This window comes from Anopheles moucheti, chromosome 2, assembly GCF_943734755.1.
Source record: "Anopheles moucheti chromosome 2, idAnoMoucSN_F20_07, whole genome shotgun sequence".
Taxonomy (NCBI): domain Eukaryota; kingdom Metazoa; phylum Arthropoda; class Insecta; order Diptera; family Culicidae; genus Anopheles; species Anopheles moucheti.
The window spans coordinates 51689891-51711740 of NC_069140.1; the positions used below are offsets into that span (position 1 = coordinate 51689891).

At 40.9% G+C, this 21850-nt stretch overlaps 1 protein-coding gene across 1 annotated transcript in view; it reads right to left on the reverse strand.

Moving 5' to 3' along the window:
- The window catches only part of LOC128309360 (contactin-4), a 191521-nt gene that overhangs the window by 53199 nt on the left and 116472 nt on the right, over nucleotides 1-21850 (reverse strand). Inside the window, exon 10 of the mRNA XM_053045727.1 lies at nucleotides 13126-13285. Within this exon, the coding sequence (XP_052901687.1) occupies nucleotides 13126-13285 (160 nt within the window). The remainder of the gene's footprint in view (nucleotides 1-13125; nucleotides 13286-21850) is intronic.

Genomic DNA, 21850 nt, shown 5'->3' on the forward strand with positions numbered 1-21850 from the left:
GCTCAGTTCATCAGAAACATTAAGGATTAATTTACCCTAACAGTAAAGTAGCCAAAGGGAGATGTAGCTATTGGTTAAAGTGAATAAAAATTCCGAAGCTATAAGTGTTCAATATAGTGTCACTTCCTAACATGCCGGAAGGTTGAATCTCGGCCCGGTAAGTATATGTTCCAAAAAGGGACATAAGATAAACGACACTCTTCTCGCATTTACCATCACCAGCTGCTACCACCTGGCTAGAATTTATTTTGATAAATGAAAATTAAGAAATTTATGGCCTTGTTATCGGTGTGCCCTGCTACGCTCTTTGATCCCATCCGGCCTCCGTGTGGGTGCGCCTACAAAAGTGATAAAAATCACATGCAGAGTCGATGGACGCACCGGGACGTCTACCATATGTGAAGACTATGGCAAACTGTATGGCGCATATATCTCTGAAGCCAGAGACCAACCTCAACAACGTATGGCCCGCGCAACTCGTAGCCGTACCGTACGGCAAGCGGTCGTTAGAGAGGCGGGCAAGGCTAATCAATCTCCTAAATGTCCTGCGGGGACACTCCTGCGATGCTGCGCTCACATCGGGGGTCGTTTATCGTTACCATTGTGGGGCGCTACAGACAGTACAGTGGCTGGCTGGCTGGCAGGCCGGCTGACACGCATAAAACAGCCCACAAATTATGTTCCACGTCCCACGCCGCACAATTTGTTCGATCGATCCTTGTGAGTGGTACCCCTATTCAGTGGCCGTTGGTTTGACAGTTGTAACATGGTGTTGTTTTTATTCGACCTGACGCCTCGTGGATGGTTTTGTTTTGCGTTAGGTTGGGCACAAAATGGTTTTATTACGATGTCGTAATTCATTTCCAGGGATAATGAAGCAGGGCGACAACGCTGTGAGAGAGAAAACAATTTCTTTGAAAATGTAGTAAAAAAAACACACACACACACACTCATAGACAAAGGTGCTAAATGCAATCCTGAAGTCGCCACGCCAAGGGATAATGATTGCTGCAAACATAAAATCCTTTTCCCATTTCATTTCATTTCACGAAATAAAGGCAGACACCGGTGTGTCGTTCGCACACTTTCTCTCTCATTCGCTTTCCGCGCGGGTTTGGCCCTTTCGCTTTAGCTCATACGACGCGCGTTGATAACGAAGGACGGTATCCATCAAAGCCCAGCGTCTATGAGTTGGAGCTTTATTTGACGGGACGGTGAAACAACCAACAAAATGGTGATGAAGAGGCAAGTAAAAGCTTTCCCACAAAATTAGAACCATTAAATCATTTTTATTAGCTTTTACCATGCAAATGGTTGGCTGGTCGATTGCAGTGGAATGGTTTTTGTCCTTTTTCGTTTTGTTTGCTTCTCTCCTTTGATGGTGACGATTCGCCCGCTGTGGTCGTTTCGTTTTCCGGTTTGGTGTTTGATTTGTTCCATTTTTTCGTTACTGTTGCTTCGTTCAATGAGCTTTACATTTTCCACTCTGTTGAACTTCGGACTACTTTGATTGATTTTCCGGCAAAGTGGGAAACATAATTATGTTCTCTTTTTGTGCCTTGTTTTTCCACCGTGCGCTGTGTTCGCCCCGGTGGAAAGTATGTTTATGCGGTTTTATTTTCAATTATCACCGTTGTTTTTCTAACCACGACACAAGCGTTGCCTGGCTAGTAAATTGTGATGTTATGGAGCATGTTTTATATGGTAGATATTGTACGATTGCGCTGGTCTTTTTTTGTGCGGATAAGTAAAGGTGTTGTATTTTCCCACAAATCAGTACTTCTATGTAGTGATACGGTGAAAAATGAAGTTTTTGTGTTTGTGTTGCGGGGTATATTTTTTCATTTCATTTCATTCATTTTCTGCTGTGATGCGCTTTGGTTAGATTACTATCAATAATCATTTTGAAACAATAGTGGCATAAATGTGACACTTTGACTTTGATTGATAGAAAATATTATATTCCATGAGTGTACTCAGTAGGCTATTATTTCTGAAAATTACATGAAAATTACATCCGTTACCATAAACAATATAATCGCTGACAGCAAAATGGTACTAATACCACTGAAACGAATCAATATCGATAAAGAGATCTTTTAACGCTTATTGTGGGATATTGAAGCTGTCATCTATTATGATCGCTAAAAATCAGGAACTATTTTTTTATGTCACAAAACTTATCAATACTAATTTTTGCCGAAGTGGTCAGCAGATCATGCTGGGAATATAATTAGTACAGGCAGTGCAAAGAATGTCGTACCGCCAACATTTAAAAATTATCGCTTGATAGCGAAATTCACAACATCTGCGTGGTTTTTGAAAATAATAAATTAGCTATAATATCTTACTGTTTACTGAATCCAATGATTTAGTCTTAGTGAATAAAATTGTGTTCTATTTTAGGTTTTATATCTATAACAATACATTAAGCTTATATCGTCAACCGAGGTATTACATTCACAATTTACAATAAAAATGGTGCAGCTAGCAATCATACAACAATAATTAGTACCTTCACCTTGATGAAGATATTGTTCAATAAATCCGTCGATCGAAATCAAATAACACATTGTTGAGTAAATTTGTTGTACAATAAGTCTTGAACACTGTTACCAACAGTTACTCAATGAATATTCCAATTATATGTTATTGCAAAATTTGCCCCAAGATTTAGTTTACTTTTACGCTTAAAAAATGTTCACTAAAAACAAGCATCACATTTTGTGAACGATTATGACTACATATTGTGCAAATTTTTCCTAAAGTTTTCACTATCGAAAGCTGCACCTTCACACCGGTGTCACAAAATAGTTATCGGGTTGTATGTTTTTTTTTGTTGCTTACGTTATCAACCATGATGTAAAATTTCACCCAAGCGAAACGACCACTAACCTTTGATTTGTAGCATTGAAACAGAAATGCCGAGCATGTTGCACGGTATTGTATTGCGTAAAACTAAATCACATCGTAGCGCCTTCACTAGCTTAGTGGGATTACTGTACATCATTCGCTATGCTTAATATTTCACACGGAAAGCTGTTTGTTGATCATCGTACTGTTGAAAAGTTCGTAGCGTAACATTTCGTTTCCGGTTAGGGGTCAAGGGTTTACGTGTGGCTGGCAGGCGTGGCTAAATTTCGATTTCCTCCCACATCCTGAGCGTTATCGCTTGGTGCTTGGTGCTGTAGAAACATCCACCGCGTACAAGGCTGGCCCCTGGTAGCGCCAGAAAAAGCCCTCAACCAAATGTCATCTGTCCAGCAAATGCGAGTGCCGAAACGGCGAGCGCACACACCGTATTACCCGACCCCGGCATAATGTATGTTTCGGTAGATTCGCCTGCCCCATGTTGACGGTACGGGTACATGCCATTACCTTCGGCATGGAAGGTTGTCATGCTTTTACTTTTCAAGCATGTGTTCCCCATAAATACTTGCCCATTACACGAAACCCTCGACGGTTCCATCTTCACCTGCATCCAGTGCCGGTAGCGAGCGAAGGGGACGGCCGGGCGTGCGATGGTGTGGTTGTGGAAAATTTATTTGCCCTTTTTCACACGCTCCATACAGCCACCGGTGATGATGCTGGGTGATGGAAACGAAATGTGAATGTGTAACGAGCCCGATACTAAGGCCCCCACAATCTGCCATCGTCGGGGCCGGCGCGCGCGCATTCGGTAAGAGCACCGAGCCGACATGCGAATGTTTTATTACATCTGCATAAAGTGCTAACATATTCATATCAAAATCAAATAACATAAATATATTTGCAATAAAATATCTCTCTCGCACCCTTGCCAGATGAAGCAGGTTCGGTGGAATGGAGGGCTTCTTGTATACTTTTTCTTCCGCTGGGGTGTAACGTGAAGGACGACATGTGCTAGCTTTACCGTTTCGTTACAGTCCAATTCGTCCGCAGCAGAAGCTGTGGCTGTGGCTTTTGAAAACCAATGTGGCACGATGGGGTTAGCCTGGGTTCGTTTAGCTTCCAAACGCCACGATCATCGTAACGGGCCGGTGGCAATGATGATGACGAAACGGTGATGGTAGTGTGTGATGGTTCGTTAGCAGCAATGGTTCCAACAGCGATACGCCAACACGTTGCACTATTTCGATTCGGGCAAATCCGTTGACGAGCGTGCATCCTTTCCCAGTCGTTCATAGTTTTGGTAACATTTCGCTTATCCTGCAGCTAGCGTTTATAGCGTTGCACGAGAGCAGGGCGCATAGTTTAGCCAAGCCAAACCGTGTGTACATTATCTCATTCTCTCAGGGAGCTATGGCAGTTTGCTTGCCAAGTAAAGTATACGCTGACAGCATGCCAATGGGTTGAAGAAAATGTTGCATCTACATCTCGGCTAACCTTGAACATGCTGAGTGTTGAAGAGATGTTTTAGCATAACACTGAAATATGCCTACCAATATGTCGCGTCCAAAACTGTATTGATGTTTGTAGATACATTTTTAGAAGATTGTTAAGATTTCCTACTGATCAGATAAATGAAATAATTGTTATCGGAAAGCTAATTAAGGCTTAGTTCATTTAAAAAAGGGGCACTTTGCACAGCGGGTATCTTTTATACCATTAATCCAATTGAAAAACTTTGTTTGAATGAATCATAGGTTTCAATATAATATATTTAAAAAAAATATGAAAAAAGCACACTTCGCTTTTACGAAGAAATTTTCGAAATTTTCGGTTAATACCGTGCATCAACCGCCGCACAGCTACATCAGTCACTGCCCTGGCCAATTCTTCCACCACCAATTCCACCAATTCTTCGTTTGTATTATGTCCTTAGAATAAAATTCACACCATTATCGTTGTACCATTGTAGAACGTCCTTGCTATAATGGCAGCTTGCTAGATCAGGCCAAAACATTACTGGACCATGATGAGACCTAATAAATGGCAAAATACGTTTCTTAAGACACTCATTCTTATACAAATCTGAATTCATGTTCTTGTTTGTCACAAACACGTTGGTCGTCTTGTCGTATGAGCAGATTCCTTGCCAAATCATAAATTTTTTAGCAAATTTATCGCGAAAAAAACAAATTTGAATCTCTTGGGGACGTTGCCGCGAGCTTAAGCCTTATAAAATTTAACACCCGGGATTTGTTTAAAATCGGCTTTCACGTAGGTTTCATAGTCCATCAAAATGCAACCGTGCGGTTTGGTCAGCACGTGATCGTACAGCTTCCGAGCTCGGTTTCGGGCCATTGTTTGTTGTTTCATGTTTCGATTGGGATGTTTACTTGCTCGAAAATATTTAAAACCTTCTCGGAGCCGTATTGGCCGAACTGTAGAGCGGTCGGCGTTAAGATTTTTGGCCAAGTCGTAGTCGGAGATGTTTGGGTTAGCCTTGATTTTCCGAATGATTCTCAATCGCAGCTGACGATCCTCCGTTCCTCATCGACGATTTTGTTGAATCTTTCTAGTAGTATTTGGACACTCCCGAAACCGTTTTAGTACACTTCCGACTGTAGAAGCGGCAATTTTCAGGAATTTGGCAATTTTTCTCCCGGACCAAGTTGGAATTGCTAAGTGGGTGTGCACAATTAATTTACGATGTTCTAGTTGCATGGTCAACCACAACTGTAAATTTGCACGGACTTGCAAAACTTTTACACTACTTGGATGCGTGCTCCAATACCTACACATAAATGTCAAAAAGTTCCATATAGCACCACTAGTGGCGCTACTATACATAAAATAGTTTGACCGAATTCTAAATCAACAGCACTTTACGTCTCTTAGTTTGCACCTTAAGAACAGTCGTCTGTGTCTCCTAGTAGTTTTTAATCACACGCGCAACAGTCGACTTTGACAAACTTAACCGTTTTGCAGCTCGTTGATTATTTTAGAGCAGGCAAAACAAAATTGCGTGAAATTTCCTCAAAGCGAAGTCTACAAAACGCTGTTGAAAGTTTCCATTTTTGTCCAAGGGGGGCACCACTATAAATCAAACATTTCCGGGGGGGGGGGCTTTGGCAATCAAACAAATAGTAAGGCTTGGTTCATTTAAAAATGGGGTGCCCCATTTCTAAATGAACCAAGCCTTACTAATACCAGCTACTTAAAAAAAAATGTTATAGGAAAGCTAATTGAGACATATCCTGTATTCGATTGCACTATGTTCGTCACACATTACAGTTGAATCATTACGTTGTAGCGTTGTATAAATTTGTTCATTAAATTTTTTACATTAGGATTTCTGATAGTTCTAGTCAGAGACAGACGTGTTATGAGTAGTTAGTTTTAGCGATAATTTAGTAATGATAAGTAAGTATTTAGAAATGATGAACAAGTAATATAATTTACATATTTTCTGGCATGTTTTTTTGTGAACTGGTGTATGCATGTATAATGTAGTGTGAAAATTGACTAAAATTTGAGAGTTGAGATAGTCTGGTCATTTTCTGACATTTTGAACAAGACTTAATATATGCCTTTTCTTTTGTAACTTATATTATTAAAGTGCCTATATCTTTAATAATCTTTAATAATTAATCTTTCGTTTTAATGTATAATTTTTCTTAGTAAACAAAACTAGAGATGCTGAAAAGATGGGTATTTTATAAAACTTTTTTTTTTACTCTGCCGCATACCTAGTCACAACCACAGCCACAACCCCAGCCAATTCTTTTCCATCGCGAAAAAGTGCACCTCAAGCTAATGCGTAACGCTCGATCTAATCTCAATTTAGGTGGAGCTACCTAATCCATCCTCACACATTTGTCCTGCTGCAATTGTAATTGTCCGTTCGTTCACACCCTGTCCAAGCGTAGCCGGTGGGCAATGTAACCACTTGCCGAAACTGGTAACTGCACCAATTTCCAATTCCGAACGAACACATCAATGGCAGACCATAAAATACCCCCGGTCGGCTTAATTCAAAATCCCACCGCCCCCATCTGCTGCCCACTGCGGTGCGTTGCAAATATGGTCCGTTCGGTATGGTACAGCTTGGGCTGTTGCATTGGCTTTCATCGAACGCTTGTTGCATTCCCAACCGGTCCCGGTATTTGCTCCGTTTCCGCATTGCAATAAACTATAACAATAACTTTAAATGCTTTATTCAAACGAGTGTGCCTGCTGGTCACTGCCGCTGGTTTGCTGTGGCCTGGCCACGAATGTGTTGGTGTGTGGAGAGATGGTGGAAGATTTTTTTGTTTGTCGTTGCTGTATGCCACTATCGGTAAGCACATCGAACGATTCCCATCGACCGGGTAGGAAGGATGTTATGCACATTGTACATAAATTTCATTTGATGAATGCAGAAACTCGCTCTTGCGCTCGGGGCCATTATCTGATGTGTAGCTCCGGTTTGGATGGCACACGATGGGAGACGGAATCTTCGGCACGAGCAGCTTCGTGAATGGCTGCTCCGGAGAACCGGAAAAGTAAGTAAAACTTTTTTCGCCCCCTACCGACCGGGCCCCATTTCCCATTACAACCAGGGCGAGCTGCTGCAGTCGAATGGAAAAGTTTGCCATTCGCATTTGCCTTAGAGAGCCTCCGTCGGCTGGTGGAAGCTGCTTCCCGAAATCTGTGGTTACAAAATGCTTGCAAAACAGCGTACCAGAATCCGTAAGGCTCCGTGTTCTAACTCGTAATCCAAATAGCCTGCTCACGTTCGTTCTGCCGTACCGCTTCGATCGAGCGGATGAAATATTAACATATTAGATGGAAAATAAGTTTCCGAAGCTTGCTCCGGCGTACCCGGTGTACGCACCCGGTTGTGGAGGAAAGTCAATTGAATTGTAAATAAAATTCGTTTGAAGTAGAACACCACACGCCACCATCACTCCCACGATACACCGAGTGTTGCCGGTGGTGCGTTTGAAAAGTGGGTACGTACATTGGTGAGCAACTTCGGCGAAATCCCCTGGCAAAGACAGACAGACGGTTTTGCAGGGTAAAAAACTTTCCTCGGGTGTGTCTTATGCTGTTGGCTCGGTGCAGTGAAGGTTGGCGGAATAATATCTCATACCGTTGCGCTCGCTTCAGATCCGTTGAGCCGAAAGTTTGTTTCCCGTTCTCTCTCTCCATTGTGGGCGACACGGGTTGTGCGAGCGAACTGTAAAATCGTATTTGTCTTGAACAACATTTCATGCGTTTCATCGATGAATGTATTCTTCGACGAGATTTGTGGGGAATGGTGCGAGGGAATTTGGCGTGGTAGCGCGATAAGAAAGTTTCCTTAAAATATGCTAATATTTCGGTAGCAGACTCCGTACCGATTCGATTCAGTCCGGTGGAAAATGAGTTTTTATTGATGTTATGTCGTAATGGGTCTGGGCCGTAATCGTACTGAGCGTGCAGAGGGTGCGAAAGCTTCAAAGGGCATGAAGTTGATCGTAACTTCATTTGCACCGACTCTGGAAATGGGGGAAAACTGATGCTTTTTGCGATTTGGGTAATATTTTTGATCTGTTCCATGCTGAATAAGGTGGGGAAGATGCCGGTTTTTATTTAATAAGTTTGCAATGCAAAACCAGCGTACGGAGTGTCCAAAACCCCTCACGGCAACATATTGCTGGCCCATTACTTGTGTGGCACTTCAAAGGAGAAAATTTATTGAATATGATTTGCAGATGAGATACACGAAATCATTAATGGTAATGGTTTTACATTTTTCAGGAATTTATTTGTTTGAATAAATATTTTATTACGTATATTTTCTTTAGAAAAGTTGAACAAAATTGTACATAATATATTTATTTTAAATAACACAAATCGTGAAGATTTAACTCGTGGTGTTCGAGTTGTTAATTACTTTTTTATACACCTGGTAAAATGTTTTTTTTTTTTACTTTTCAATTTATGTCTAATCTTAAGATTAATAATTAAGGCAGAAAAAGAGGAGTAACTGCTCGGGGGACTATAATAATGAGAAACAGATTTACAAATGGAATGCTTTTAATAGTTCATACCAAAGAAAAGGTGTGTAAAAATCATCATCATTTTGACTTCGTTAGAAAGATTTAATTCTAAAAGCTCAGCTCTGACCAGATCCATGAACCACATCATCGTAGTTGAAAACACACCATCACCAACAAGCAACAGTATCAACAATTCTAACAACAACAACAAAGAGTGAGATCTCGTTTGATTCGTTTGTTCGTTATAAACGTAGAACAGAATGTACGAAAGCCAGAAACACTATTCCATACACTGGATATGAATTTAATTTGCGTTGAAAAGGCCATTTAAATTCCTTTTATTATGCGAAAAACAGAAGATTAATGATTTGATTACTTCAATGTTTGAACATTTGATTTACGTATGATATTTGAAACAGTAAGTAAAATAGGGATGGTTTCGGTATTTAAATTCATATCCCCTACTTAAATGGGAGCGGATTGTTCTCCATACAAACTAGAGCACACGTTACCGTGTATAACGCAGAACAACTTGCTACCAACCATCAAAGAAGGCCAGATATTACAAAATGAACACCAATTTAGAGAGAGATGAACATGAATGAATGAGTGCACATGAACACTCGGAATAAAGCTTCACGAAAAAGACAAGGAGAAAATGTTTTGTGATCGTTAGGGGCAAATGGGACTGACAATACCCCAAAAATCCATAAAAAGTGAAAAAATTTGTTTCTATTAAGGATTGGCCGTAGCATAAAATAAACAACCTTTAAGGTTCATACTAGTAGAATGCATGTTATCTATACGGCTCAGCGATTAGATTAATAAAACTCCAAAACGCCAAATCTAAGTTCTCCACACTTTCACAGTGCCGTATGCATAAAATTACCTACACCACAAAGTTCCGGTTTTGAGGGAAAAATTCGACCAGCATTTTGAATTCGACCATCTCGAAAAACCAATGCCTTGTGGAATCGTTTGCTGCCACCGCTGTGTGTACGTTTGCTGGCAACTAACTTTACGGCTTAGCGCCACTGTTTACAAGGGTGGTGGGAAAAATGTTCAACCCCGGATTTGTAACCATTCGTGTAGCCTTTTTTCCCCGGGGAAGCACAAAACCAGAGCACGTGAACAAAAAAGTCTCTTTGCAACCCTGCACCGGCGAGGGCAAGATGTGCCGAATGCACTTCACGCTGCTCGCCAAAAATTCCAAACAACACAGCACACAGCATGCAAGAACAAGTTTTGTGCGAGGCGTCGAGATGCACGTTGGCGACCGTGGCGAGACGTGGGACAACCGGTACCGAAAGCTTGAAGCCACGTTACAAAAACGTAAAGTCGGACACGTTTTGGGAAAATTTTAAAATAAACACAATAATTTACATGCAAAAGTGTGTGCGCGTCTTGCCGACTTGCACACGGCGCACGAGCAGCACCGTGGTCTGGCGAAGTTGGCCTCGGCTATGATATTGTGCTCGCGTCTCGGGGTTGGTTTTTGGGAAGTTTTCTGTACCGTACCGCAGGCGTATGGTAGATTCCCCGGTGGGATGCCAATGCTGGGCACCGCACTCGGGTCGTGAACGGAATGTTGTCTGTTTCCGAGCGAGGCAAGCGCATGTGTGCAGGCTACGTGAAATTTTACCCAATTTGGCTTCCGTTTACGGGGCGGGAGGGTTCTGCCCTGCACATTTTCGCGGTGAGATTGCGGGCGGTGTAACGTAAATATTTTGCAAGTGCAACGAAAGTTTTGTGACTAATGAGTTTTCTCTGGTGAATTTTTAGTCATTTTCTCATAAAACCAGCTAGCCAGTTGTTTGCGTCATTCGGTAATACGCTTTTCCAAATTACGATCCTATCGGGATAGTGCAGCTGAAGGCAATGAACAGCCGGACAATGAGGAGCATTTTCTTATTTCTCTGCTCCTGTTCCCCGTTCCGATGAATGCGTTCAAATATTTGTCTGACCAGGTTCGAAACTGGGTTCGGCTGTCCGATACGGAATACGAAGGATGTTCGTGATGGTGTGAAAATTATAGTAAAACGAAAGTCAAACCCCTTGCTCCCATAGCCCCATAGATCGGCACGGTTAGAAGAAGCTGATAAATGGAGCAGTGCGAACGTTTGCATGAGCGACGTTTGAAATGGGTGTTATTTTCTAAATTACTAGCTCGATTTGTGTGCTGAAGCAGCTTAAGTGATGAAAGCGAATTATCGTTTCAAATCGTGTTGAGGCGATTTTGTTGGATGCATAGTATTACTGCTGGGAATGCATTAGGTAAAGTGCATAAATTCATTTAAAAAGCTAATCAACGAAAGAGTTTTTACGAATTAATTTAACGCGTTGTACAGTTTTCTGCGGCTGAGTCGGATTAAATAGAATTATTACTCTTACTGTTTGTGTTTAAAAAAAGAGGTTTTGTTTCAAAAACTTATGAAAAAATATTTCAAAAGTACCGCATTTTGTTTTTTGTAAAGTCTATTCTGCCTTAGACTGTAAGTCTATCGATCGGAAATATATTTTTGCAATTTTGTTATCATTTAAGACTATACACGCTTATATGTCCTTTTTTTGTATGATGTATATTATTTTATATTTATTTATATTATTTATTATTATTTATTAGTTTTTTTATTATATTATATCATTTATTTATATTATATATTTAGCTTTACTCTTACGAGTATAAAACCTCCATAAGACTAATACAATGTTTTGTGGAATATATTACCACCGTGGCACAATAAAAGTTTTATTTATATTTATCAAGAATTTTTGGTACAGAGAAACAATTTTCCGCAAAAATCAGTCATAAATTCACATTAAACGTGAACAGTATTCCGGACCGAACATAAACTCTTGCACTTTCAATATGATTTTCACGAAAAAAAATGCTTCTTTAGTGAACAAATTAAATTATCAACATTATGATACAAATATTACAAAACAAACGGTAACGGTTATATGGCCGCGAATGGGAAATGAAATGCGAGGTCAGAAAGGGTGGAATAATCCTCGGTGGGTAAGCGTTGCACAGAACGGCTTATCCTTCCAAGTTGCTAAACGTCTTAGCACACTGACGTTGTCGCAGTGTGTGTTGGGTAGAATTTTTCAATAAAAGAGTTTAATAAAATACCATAACGAACGACCGGTGGTGCTGGATGGGAAAAGGTGTCTGAAAGGGTCGGACAGTGTCGAGATTACCGAGTGGGATGGTGGTATCATGAGGGTAGATTGACGCATAAAAATCCCTAACCTAGCACAGTTTCCGTCCCTGCGACGACAACAATGTGAACTGTAGAGGGCGATGGCGAAAAAAAAACCAACAAACGTGTGAAACAAAATACAAATAAAGCGTAATCCGTTTCATAAATTGCCACTACTATAATCATCAATAATGGTTTGCCGGTCGCCATCGTAACTGCTCCCAGCAGAGCAAGCTGGCGGGGTATGTGTGCGAGCGTCTGCGGTTGGCTTTGGGCGACGCTTCACTGTCATCGTTACCATCGTCACCCGTGTGATGGGATGGTAACGTCAACATAACGTCTCGATTGTCTTGCCCCTTTTCCGTGCTGCTCGTCGGGCAAGGAGTCACTACGCTGCGTGCGACTGTTTCCTGTTCGCTTGTGAACTTCGATATTCCAAACGGCAGGTAGCAAAAGATGAAAAATATTTGCCACACGAACTATTGCCGTGTGCCAGCAGTGCGCGAATGTGAGTGCACACATTCACACCGTGCGACGAGATGATTGCGTCAGGGAAGCTTTTGTACACAGCTTCTTCCGGTTGACGTCTTTGCGGGTTGAGTTTGTTATCGAGGTATTGTTTGCGTATGTCTGCATAGTTTGCGCTCGTCATCACCTTTAGCTTTTGCTGCGCGTAAGGTAACACGGCAGGTGACAATGTGTGTGAACGCTAGCGGTGTTGAAGTAAATAGGGGTATGTGAGAATCAGCTTTCCGAGTACTTTGACACGTTTGAGGCACTTGTATTTTTTGTTCTGGTTTTAAGTTGTTTTAAATACTAAGAACAAAGCTTTTTTTGTATTCAATAAGCGAAAATATGTTCGAAAAGCTCGAACATCAAATCAATATACTGCTAAATAACAAACATTCATCTCAAGGATTTCAATTATTTCGAATTTTTCTTTACAAAATGACTTTCTTACAAAATGACATTTTTAAATAAAATAATTGTATATAGTTAAAATATTAACTTTAATCAGTTTTCCAACTTACACATGACTTTTAGGTGGACCGTATTGCTCTCGCCATCACCCTCAACGTTCGAGGCGATGCACGTGTAGTTGCCTGCCTGGTGACGTGTCACCGTCTGCAACGCCAGTGCTGTACTACTCATGATGACGCCCGACTTGGAGTTGTGTTGCACGACTTGATCCTGTAACGAGTAATAATGGAAAATAAAATAGCAATGATTCAGTGCACAGAAATGTACGGGAATTGGTTCGAATGATTTGGCAGAAGCATATTTGGGCAAAAATAGCGCTACCAGCAGCGAGAATAGTAGCATTCGGTAACCATAAAACATACCCACGCCCTGCCGGGGAAATTCGCTTTCATTACCGTACCCGTCGACAGTTCCGGCCGAAAGTGAACGGAAAATTGTTTGTGGTTTCCGCCGGCAGGCTGTTTAGCGCGAAAATTCCGGTGTTACATTTTCCGGCTACCTCCCAAAGCGACCATCAGCAACGCAAATGAAGCTTATGATCTTTCCTCCCACCGGCCGGTTGCGAAGGTGTCGCCGGTTGTTTGTGCTGCGCCGGAATACACCTTAGTTCGCTACCGCCTGTTTACCTGGGCTGCTCACGCGAATCACTTTGAAGTTATTAGTCAATGACACGAAATGAGCAAGTGGAACGGTAGCAAGGTTGGCAGCAAATGACAGCCTGACAGCAGGATGGCCTCGCGAGATGGTTGGTGGTACATTAAGTGAAATAAAATTTTCGTTATGATCATAAAAATATGCTACGGCCTGATGCTGCGTTCCTGCGTCCCGGTGATGATGCTGGTACACGATGCTGCTTTTACAGCGCGCGCAAGCAAACAACAGCGGGCTCCGTTAGCGGGCGCGTACAAATTCGAACGGGAAGGTAACGGTTTCCGCCATTTGGTCCGTGGGACGGCGGAACCGGGCGCGGTTGAGCAAAAGTCAAAAGTGAGGAAAAACAAGTGCGTAGGCAGTAAATTTGAGCTTTATTATTATGATTATTTATTTAGAGTCTGCAGTGGGCGCTCGTTGAATTTTTCCCGTTGAAACCCCGTGCGCCACGCTACGCAGCCACTCGCATAGGATGAGCTACCGGGCGCCTCCATCGTACGGTACGATGCTGCAAAACCACACCGTGGGGCGTTGCCTGTGCGCCATATTTTGTTACCATAGCTGGAGGATATGCTCCGAAGACACCACCGAAGAAGGGCAGTTTAGGGCGCGGTGTCGTCATCGAGCAGGATGTGTGTTTTTTTTTTGCGAGTTTTGTTTCACAAATTCGTCGGCTGTTTGCAATTGGTGGCGGTGATGCAGGTGATACGAGAAGAAGCTGTACGTTTAATGTAACGGTTTTGTGGAAGGAAAATTCACAACCGGAAGGCTCCGTTGGGCGTAAATATAAAACACCGCGCGCTGCCAAACCACCACGGAGCACTTTAATGTGCAGGGCGCAAAGATCGTTGCCGATGTTCACGTGTTTTGCTGCACAGAAAATGACGACGGATCCACGGGTTTGGTTGTCGTAAAAAAGCATGAATGAAAACGGTTACCAGCAATGGGGTCGGGGTTGAAGTAGGGTGGAACGTGGAAAAATGGTCACCATGTTAACACCGCACCAGGTGATGGTTTAGTTAGTTTATGTTACCATTTTTTGCTGTTGCCCACGGTGCTCTGTGTTTTCGTTCATGACAGTGAGATTATGAATGCCCTCCGCTGTTGTACTTATTGTGAGCCCGTGTCATATATATAGTGATCATGCCGCTACTGCCGGTAAGTTGGCGTTAAACGCACAAATAACGCATCATAATGCGGCGTATGTGTGCGACGGGCCATAACATTCGCCGGGTACTGCGCCCCGTACTGCAGCAGCTACGGTTGCTATGTTGGGCGGGTTGGTGTTACGCAGTAGGGATCGATTTTCATCACTGGCACCAGATTCGGTGAGGGAAGAAAGGTAGGCGGGTGATGGCTTTCCATGACGGAATTTGGTGCACGTTGCGGGAGAAGTATTTCAATACGAAAGTAGTAATATTGTTGAGCATTTCATTAAATTCGAGCTGGTAGGTAATGCTGATTGAGGTCGGTTTAAGGTAGGCAGCGAGTGTTGATAAGCATTTATGGTTGCTACGTGAACATTTCGCCCGGAATGTGTTTGTGTGTAGATATTTATCGTTTCGTATGTTATCATTGTTCAGAAACAATATGAATGCCCTGGAAAAATTTATGTAGCACTATATGGATGTCGTTTGTTTAAAGAGTCAAACATTTATTTTAATACAAACCAACTATTACGTGATAGGAAAATTTCTCTTTATTGCACAATTGAATAGTGGGAATTTCAGATATTTATCAGGATAACACAATTTTTTACTAAAACTATTGCGAATTAGCGTTCTTCGGATCTGTTTTAGATAATGATGTTGCTTTTTAACATTAAATAATGTCTATTTTATGAATCATACACTAATTTTAAATCGTGTCAGGATGTATTTGATCACATAGTAGAAAGATTTAATATATATACTTCAAGCTTTCGTGTAAAGCATGAGTAGTTCTTGCCTTTTAAACATAAATAAAAGCTGATGAAAACCAATTCTCCACCGAAGAGATTCTGGGGAATATTTCACTTTCGCGTGGAAGGGCAAGATCATTAGATGCAAATGCAAATACTATTAATGCAATACTTATCAATTTTAATAGAACTTCTTCAAAGCATATAACGAAATATTTTGAAATTTTTTATATCACTGGTTACGTAATTGTAGCGTTGTATGGTTCCACGAATTTGATGATGATGATGAAAAATTTTGTTTGTACGAGTTTTATGACAAATATATGCAAATGGTGCTTCACGATCTTAAAGAAATGATGAGTAAAAATTCTGGCAAACATAAATCGGGCTGGCATGTATTTACGATGTATGAAATTGGTTGGATTAATTCAGTTGGGTGCAACGTAATGGAACTTTCAAACTCGTTTTACAGTTTCATATCAATTCAAGTGTTTTTTGTAAGTTAAATCATGTATTGTCTTTGTTATTACAATCGTTATTTTTCAATATGTTTCGCAATGATTTTCTATAACGCAAATAAAAGTTCCTTTTCAAATTCCATGAAAAATTTAACTGGGTTGTAATGCATCTGATATCAGGAAAATATTTTTAGTAAGTTAGATTATTTCAATCGTTAATGTAAATTCTGTTTATAACATGAGAAGCCTTTTTTGTTTTCCGCACTTAGTTTTTGAGAACAAATTCTATCATTTTTATCCAATGATCATTTAATCATTCGAAGGTTGAGAAACATAGTTGGGAATTAACTGAATTTTATTGAGCTTTCCTAGTTTGTTTAAAGTTAGTTGAACAGAATGCTCACAGTTTATTCCTTTTTTTGCCAAACGTAAAATGCAACCAGACAGAGAAAACCAATATTAACGTCCATTTCAACTTCATCATGAAATGACGTCATTTTTCGGCACGTAAAACCAACACAGCAGTTTCGAAAGCAAGGAAGGAAAAGAAACAGTAACAACATCGCCGGACTTTTTGCTTGCAAAATTTCGGCCGTACAAAACTGGCAAAAGACAACAAAACGGATCACCCCGGACTGGGAGCGGCGTAAAAACGATGTCATTTTGTACCAATTTTGCGTCATTTGGTGGAACGGTGACGGAAAATTTCACACTCCCGTCCCGTGACTAGTGCGTTTCTTCTCACGCTCTTCGTATTTAGGTGGTTCTCGTTTGTAGGACACCGGTTTGTGAGAAAAGTAGGGAAAAGTGCCCTATAACTGCCCTTCACCATTACGCCTGCACTAACCGCGGTACCCATTTTCGGGGAATGGGCCGTGTAGTCCCCAATGGCGCGCAATGATTACAAAAACAATAAAGTAATAAAAGAAAATTAAATTCTTGCGGGAAAATGTGTTCATTCGACGTTTATTTTGGACGCGCTGAAAAGCGCTTTTATGGTTGCAGCATAAACAAGCCACCGCGATCGCGAGACGCCGTTAAGGATGGGTTGAGTGTTTCTTTTGCCATTCGTTTTTTTTTGTGTGCTTTTGCTACACTTTGCAGCTCAGCGGAAGTGACACTGGCAACTATTTCGAGCATCAGAATCGGGGAAGAAGGGTGCAAATCCCACCGGGAACAGTTTCGTTCGATGTCGTTCAAGGTTTTGAGCCAAACGTAGCAGTAGAATGTGTGAAAAAAAGGTAAAAGCAGGAAGGAGCAAAGGAAACAAAGGGCTCCTTCTCGCGGAACGTTTGAGTTTGTTTTCCCCCCAAAAAACAAAAAAAATCAAAAACGTAACGAATAGACAGTGCTTTAGGAACGGGAACGGCTCTATCTTAGCAGAGGGTTCTATTTGACTGGTTACGTATTATCATGTGTAGCAACGTGATTGTTGGTAACGAAATGGAACTGCTCGTTATCGGCAGTCGATGTTTTCTTCCTTTGTCTGCTGCGTGTTGCATGCTTACCGATATGAGTGTAGCACACCGATGCCATAGTGAGCATATTAGCAGTGCGTGCTTTTGTCGCGGATCGTTCTACTACAATGTCATTTAAAACATGTTTTAAATTGGGGTTCAGCAGAAGATTAAATTATTATTGTCATTAGACACACACACAGCAGGTTGACAAGCATTCCAGCAAGCGATGTACCCTTATTGTGCATATTCCGTCCGTGAAAGGGCAAAAGTGGACGCTGATTTCTTGCCTCCAGAAACTTCAAGCAGTTTGTTCCACAAAAATGAACGAAAAAACAACCATCAGCTTTCCGGCACACGATGTGACTGCAGAAACGGAACAGAAACCCTACCAGACCGGAGTGGAGTAATCAAGAGTGCAGTGAAAATGAAAATTACACACCGCTTCCGTTTCTGGCGGCCTTCGAATGGGCTGATATTTGCCCCGAGCCATAGAACGCTCGTTCATTTTTAATGGAGGGCCATTACACGGAACAGCAGATCCTTCCTCTTTCTGGACGGACTGTTTTTTTTTGCATCTTCATCACAGGAAGCGGGAAGTGCAACTCGCTTTAATCGTTTCGAACCGAGCCATCCATTTGGACGGCCATGTCGGCACGAGTGGTGACGATCTAGCAAACTGGCGGTAGTTTCATTTGCTATGAGGGCGTTAATTGTGGACGTTGTTTTAGGATCCAATTTAGCGCACGGTACATCTAGATCGATCGTTCATTATAGCTGACCATTAGCATCTTTTCGGTTTCCTACAATTGTATGCTTTTGTTGACCAGGATGAATGAAATATTTAGATATCATTTCGCGAAATGCCACTAGATAATTGTTAGAAAGGTTATGCTTTCCAAATGGATGACAGATGGGAAAGCAGTTAATCGAATTGATGGTATATATAGCTTCTCAAATTCTCAAAATCAATTACATTATCGATTGGTTTTACTGTACTAATCATTGCAAGCGATAGTTATCAAAGGGCAATTTTATTTACATCTTTTTTCCGTCGCCAATTAGTGAGCATACCACAACTCTATAGGAATTATTAGAATTAGATAACCATCAATGACGTTGATTAAAGTAGGATGTTTGACTAGCAATGAGACAATACATTTGTGTAAAACCGTATGCAGTGATTGCTCTTTTAGTTCATATTATGAAAAACTTTTCCATGCTTCTGGATTAACTATTATTGCACAGATTATTCATTATCCTTATTCTTATTTACATTACATTTCCAAAATTGCTGCAATGAAAGTTGCTGTTAAATACTTATCTATAAGTTTTATGATTGGAGACATCCTGCAGTTGGTGGACTTACGCGTTAATAAAAAAAAACCAACAGTTTGACTGTTATCTAAATTAAGCACGTTATTGTTATAAATAAAATAAAAGAATAAAATATTTTTTTAAATTTTTTTTTGATAATGATTGCTTACATTTTGAGAAGTAATTTTTGATCCTCGATTGATGTTCCGAGGGTTGAGAACTTTTGATGATGTTTATTTTATTTTGTAAGCACATAAAGTACCATGCGCCTCCACCCGGCAACTGTCGTACAAGCTGTGAGGTACCATGCGTCTCCATTTAATAATTTTATGTTAATTACTCTGTTTTTGCTTATTATTCTTTTGGTGTTAAAAAAGTTATTGTAAATAAGAATATGCTGAAATCAAAACTTTAAAGAAAAATATATTTTCCTACTAGCACAGTCCGATTGAAATTCGCTAATGCAGTTCTAAAAATTGTCCGTTTTGTTTCATACATCCAAACAACAGTGCGTTTTCTAGCTTAAGCTTACAGAGATCAAAATGTAGCTGGCTGCACAAAACAATACGTTTTATGCTATTGTTTTTCAGCTACAACCGTGCAGCGTTTGAGATGCACTCTTACGCCCTTTTCCGGATTTGGTGAAGTCCTTAGTAAACAGAGCAAAAGTTCCATTTTAAGCTTTTGCATTGCTTTAACAGCGTAACAGAAAGAGAAGGAAGAAATTCGAAGAAAGGATTGGTGGTGTGGTAGGGGAACGTGAGAAAGATGCGCGCCAGGAACCAAAGCCATTTGAGATAGAGTCAAACAAAACTCTTGGAACGCAATAAAAACCGCGTTATGTGGGGCGGAAAATATGGGACCCGAGCATTGGAACGAGAAACCAGCAGCCGCACATATTCGGATGGCAGCGAATGGAGGATTTTAATTTAATTGAAAAACTGCTCGACAATCGATGGTGTGCAACTTTTCCAATCAAATTGTTCGTCCATAGTTTTTTAATTGATTCCAGTCAGCCCGTTCGCGAAAGGTAGCCTGCACACTGCCTTGCAGCGGTAAAAGATGCGGTATGGTTCCATCATGATGATTTTATAAACGGTGAAGCATTCATAGATTCACGTGCTCATCGAGTGGGAGGAAACCTGCACACTTTTGCGGAAAAATAATTGATCTGTTTGGTTAGAAATGCACATTATAAGTCATATGCGTTTGTGGCAGGTCATTAATATCATTTTTATATTGATATTTTACTTCACTTTGAATATCTTTATGCCTGCTGTTTTACTGGGAGGTATAAAAACAAATCTTTAATATTAATTAACATCAACATAAGACAATAATTATAGTTGAATGTATGCTGGCAAGTAAAAGTTTTTATCGGCTCCGTTCCAAAAATACAGCTGATCTGCACAAAAACAAAAACTTGCAAGCGGACGCTCGATAATACCAAAGACCAATAGCTAAATGCTACTATTTTCGGCCACCTTCTTACAGTGCCATGGTCAGTAAAGGAAGTGTTCTACGAGCTTGTAACCTACGGCAAGTTTTCATTTTAGGTAGAGGAATCGTTTATCCAGCTTTTGCTTTCCTTTTCAGCTTTGTACTTTCTTGTTGATTTGTTTATGCATGTGACCGTTTCAGTTTGATGGTTTTAAATTTCCGGCCTGCGCTGCGCACGAAGTAGGAGGCATCGAAATTGCGGAAGTGAATTCCAATAAGCAGTAAAATCGATGTAGGCAATAAAACGTTATCAAAAAGGTTTGGCTTTCTTTCCCATCTTCAGTATGGGTGTCACACGTTTGTGTGTGTGTGTTTCATTGTGGGTTTGCAAGTACGAATTGCTAACAGTGTCTTCTTGTTCCCCCCCCCCCCCCCCCCCGTTCGTATCATCGTCTCTCCTTCGGCTCTTTGTCGCGCGAAATGTTCGCGCAGGAACACGATGTCGAAATGGTTTTGCAAGCAATGTAAAATTTTATTGCCATTCCGTTCCTATCCCGTTGCTGCACCAGCTTAGATCGTTTGTCGTATTTGTAAAGGACACTTCCGGCCACGGGTAAAACCGCGGAAGTATAACACCAACGAAACAATCTGTGCGCCTTGCCCGGAGGGCTGGCGACGAAAAACAGTTGTCGAGCGAATGAGGCACAAATAGAATCCAGTTGGGAGGAAAGTATTAAAAGTTTGTGGAACAGAAGTAACAGGAAAAAAGGCGTGTGCAGGTCCTAGCCGTACTAACACCGTTGAAAAACCCATAAACTTAGCACCATTCCTTCATAAAAATGCAATGACAGCAATTGCCAGCAATCGGAAGACTTCGTGTCCGAACAGTTTGAAGTAAGCGGAACGAAGAAAGTAAAAATAAAAGATGAGATAATCGCACAGCAGTGACACAAAACAAGCTTTTCAAGGAAAAGTTGACAGGAAGTTGTCACCGAATGAATTGATCGACGGCTGAGTTTTGCCGGATTTTGCAATTAATGAAACCACCAACGAAATTTTTGCCTTCATAACTAGACGCACAACAGGCATCCGGTGTAGGAAATTGCATTCGGAATAAAGTCATTTAAATGTGACATTCTTTATTTAAAATGCAATAGTTCCTAGCACTGTGACGTTGTGGTGCTTCATATCGTGTTTCTCTTTCGATTCTTTTCCGACCCGTTATCTTCATGCATCCCAATTTGATATCTTGTTTAAAAGTTTAATACCATTTTTAGGCAAAAAAAAGTTACATCGTCCAGATAACGCAGACTTGATGGATTGCGGTCCTCATAATGACAGCTCCTGTCAAAACAAGAAATTTCCGTAGGCCACATTGACGAGTAGCTTAAAGGAAAGATGTGACTGTTATCGACTTTGCTTTTAAAAAAAAAAATTCTTCATGAAAAGTTTTCTTATTAAACTTCTTGTTGAAGAGGCATTGGGTTCCGGGGAAGATGCAACAACCCTAAAAATCCTCTAGCACAGAACAAAACTTTTTTGACAGCACGGT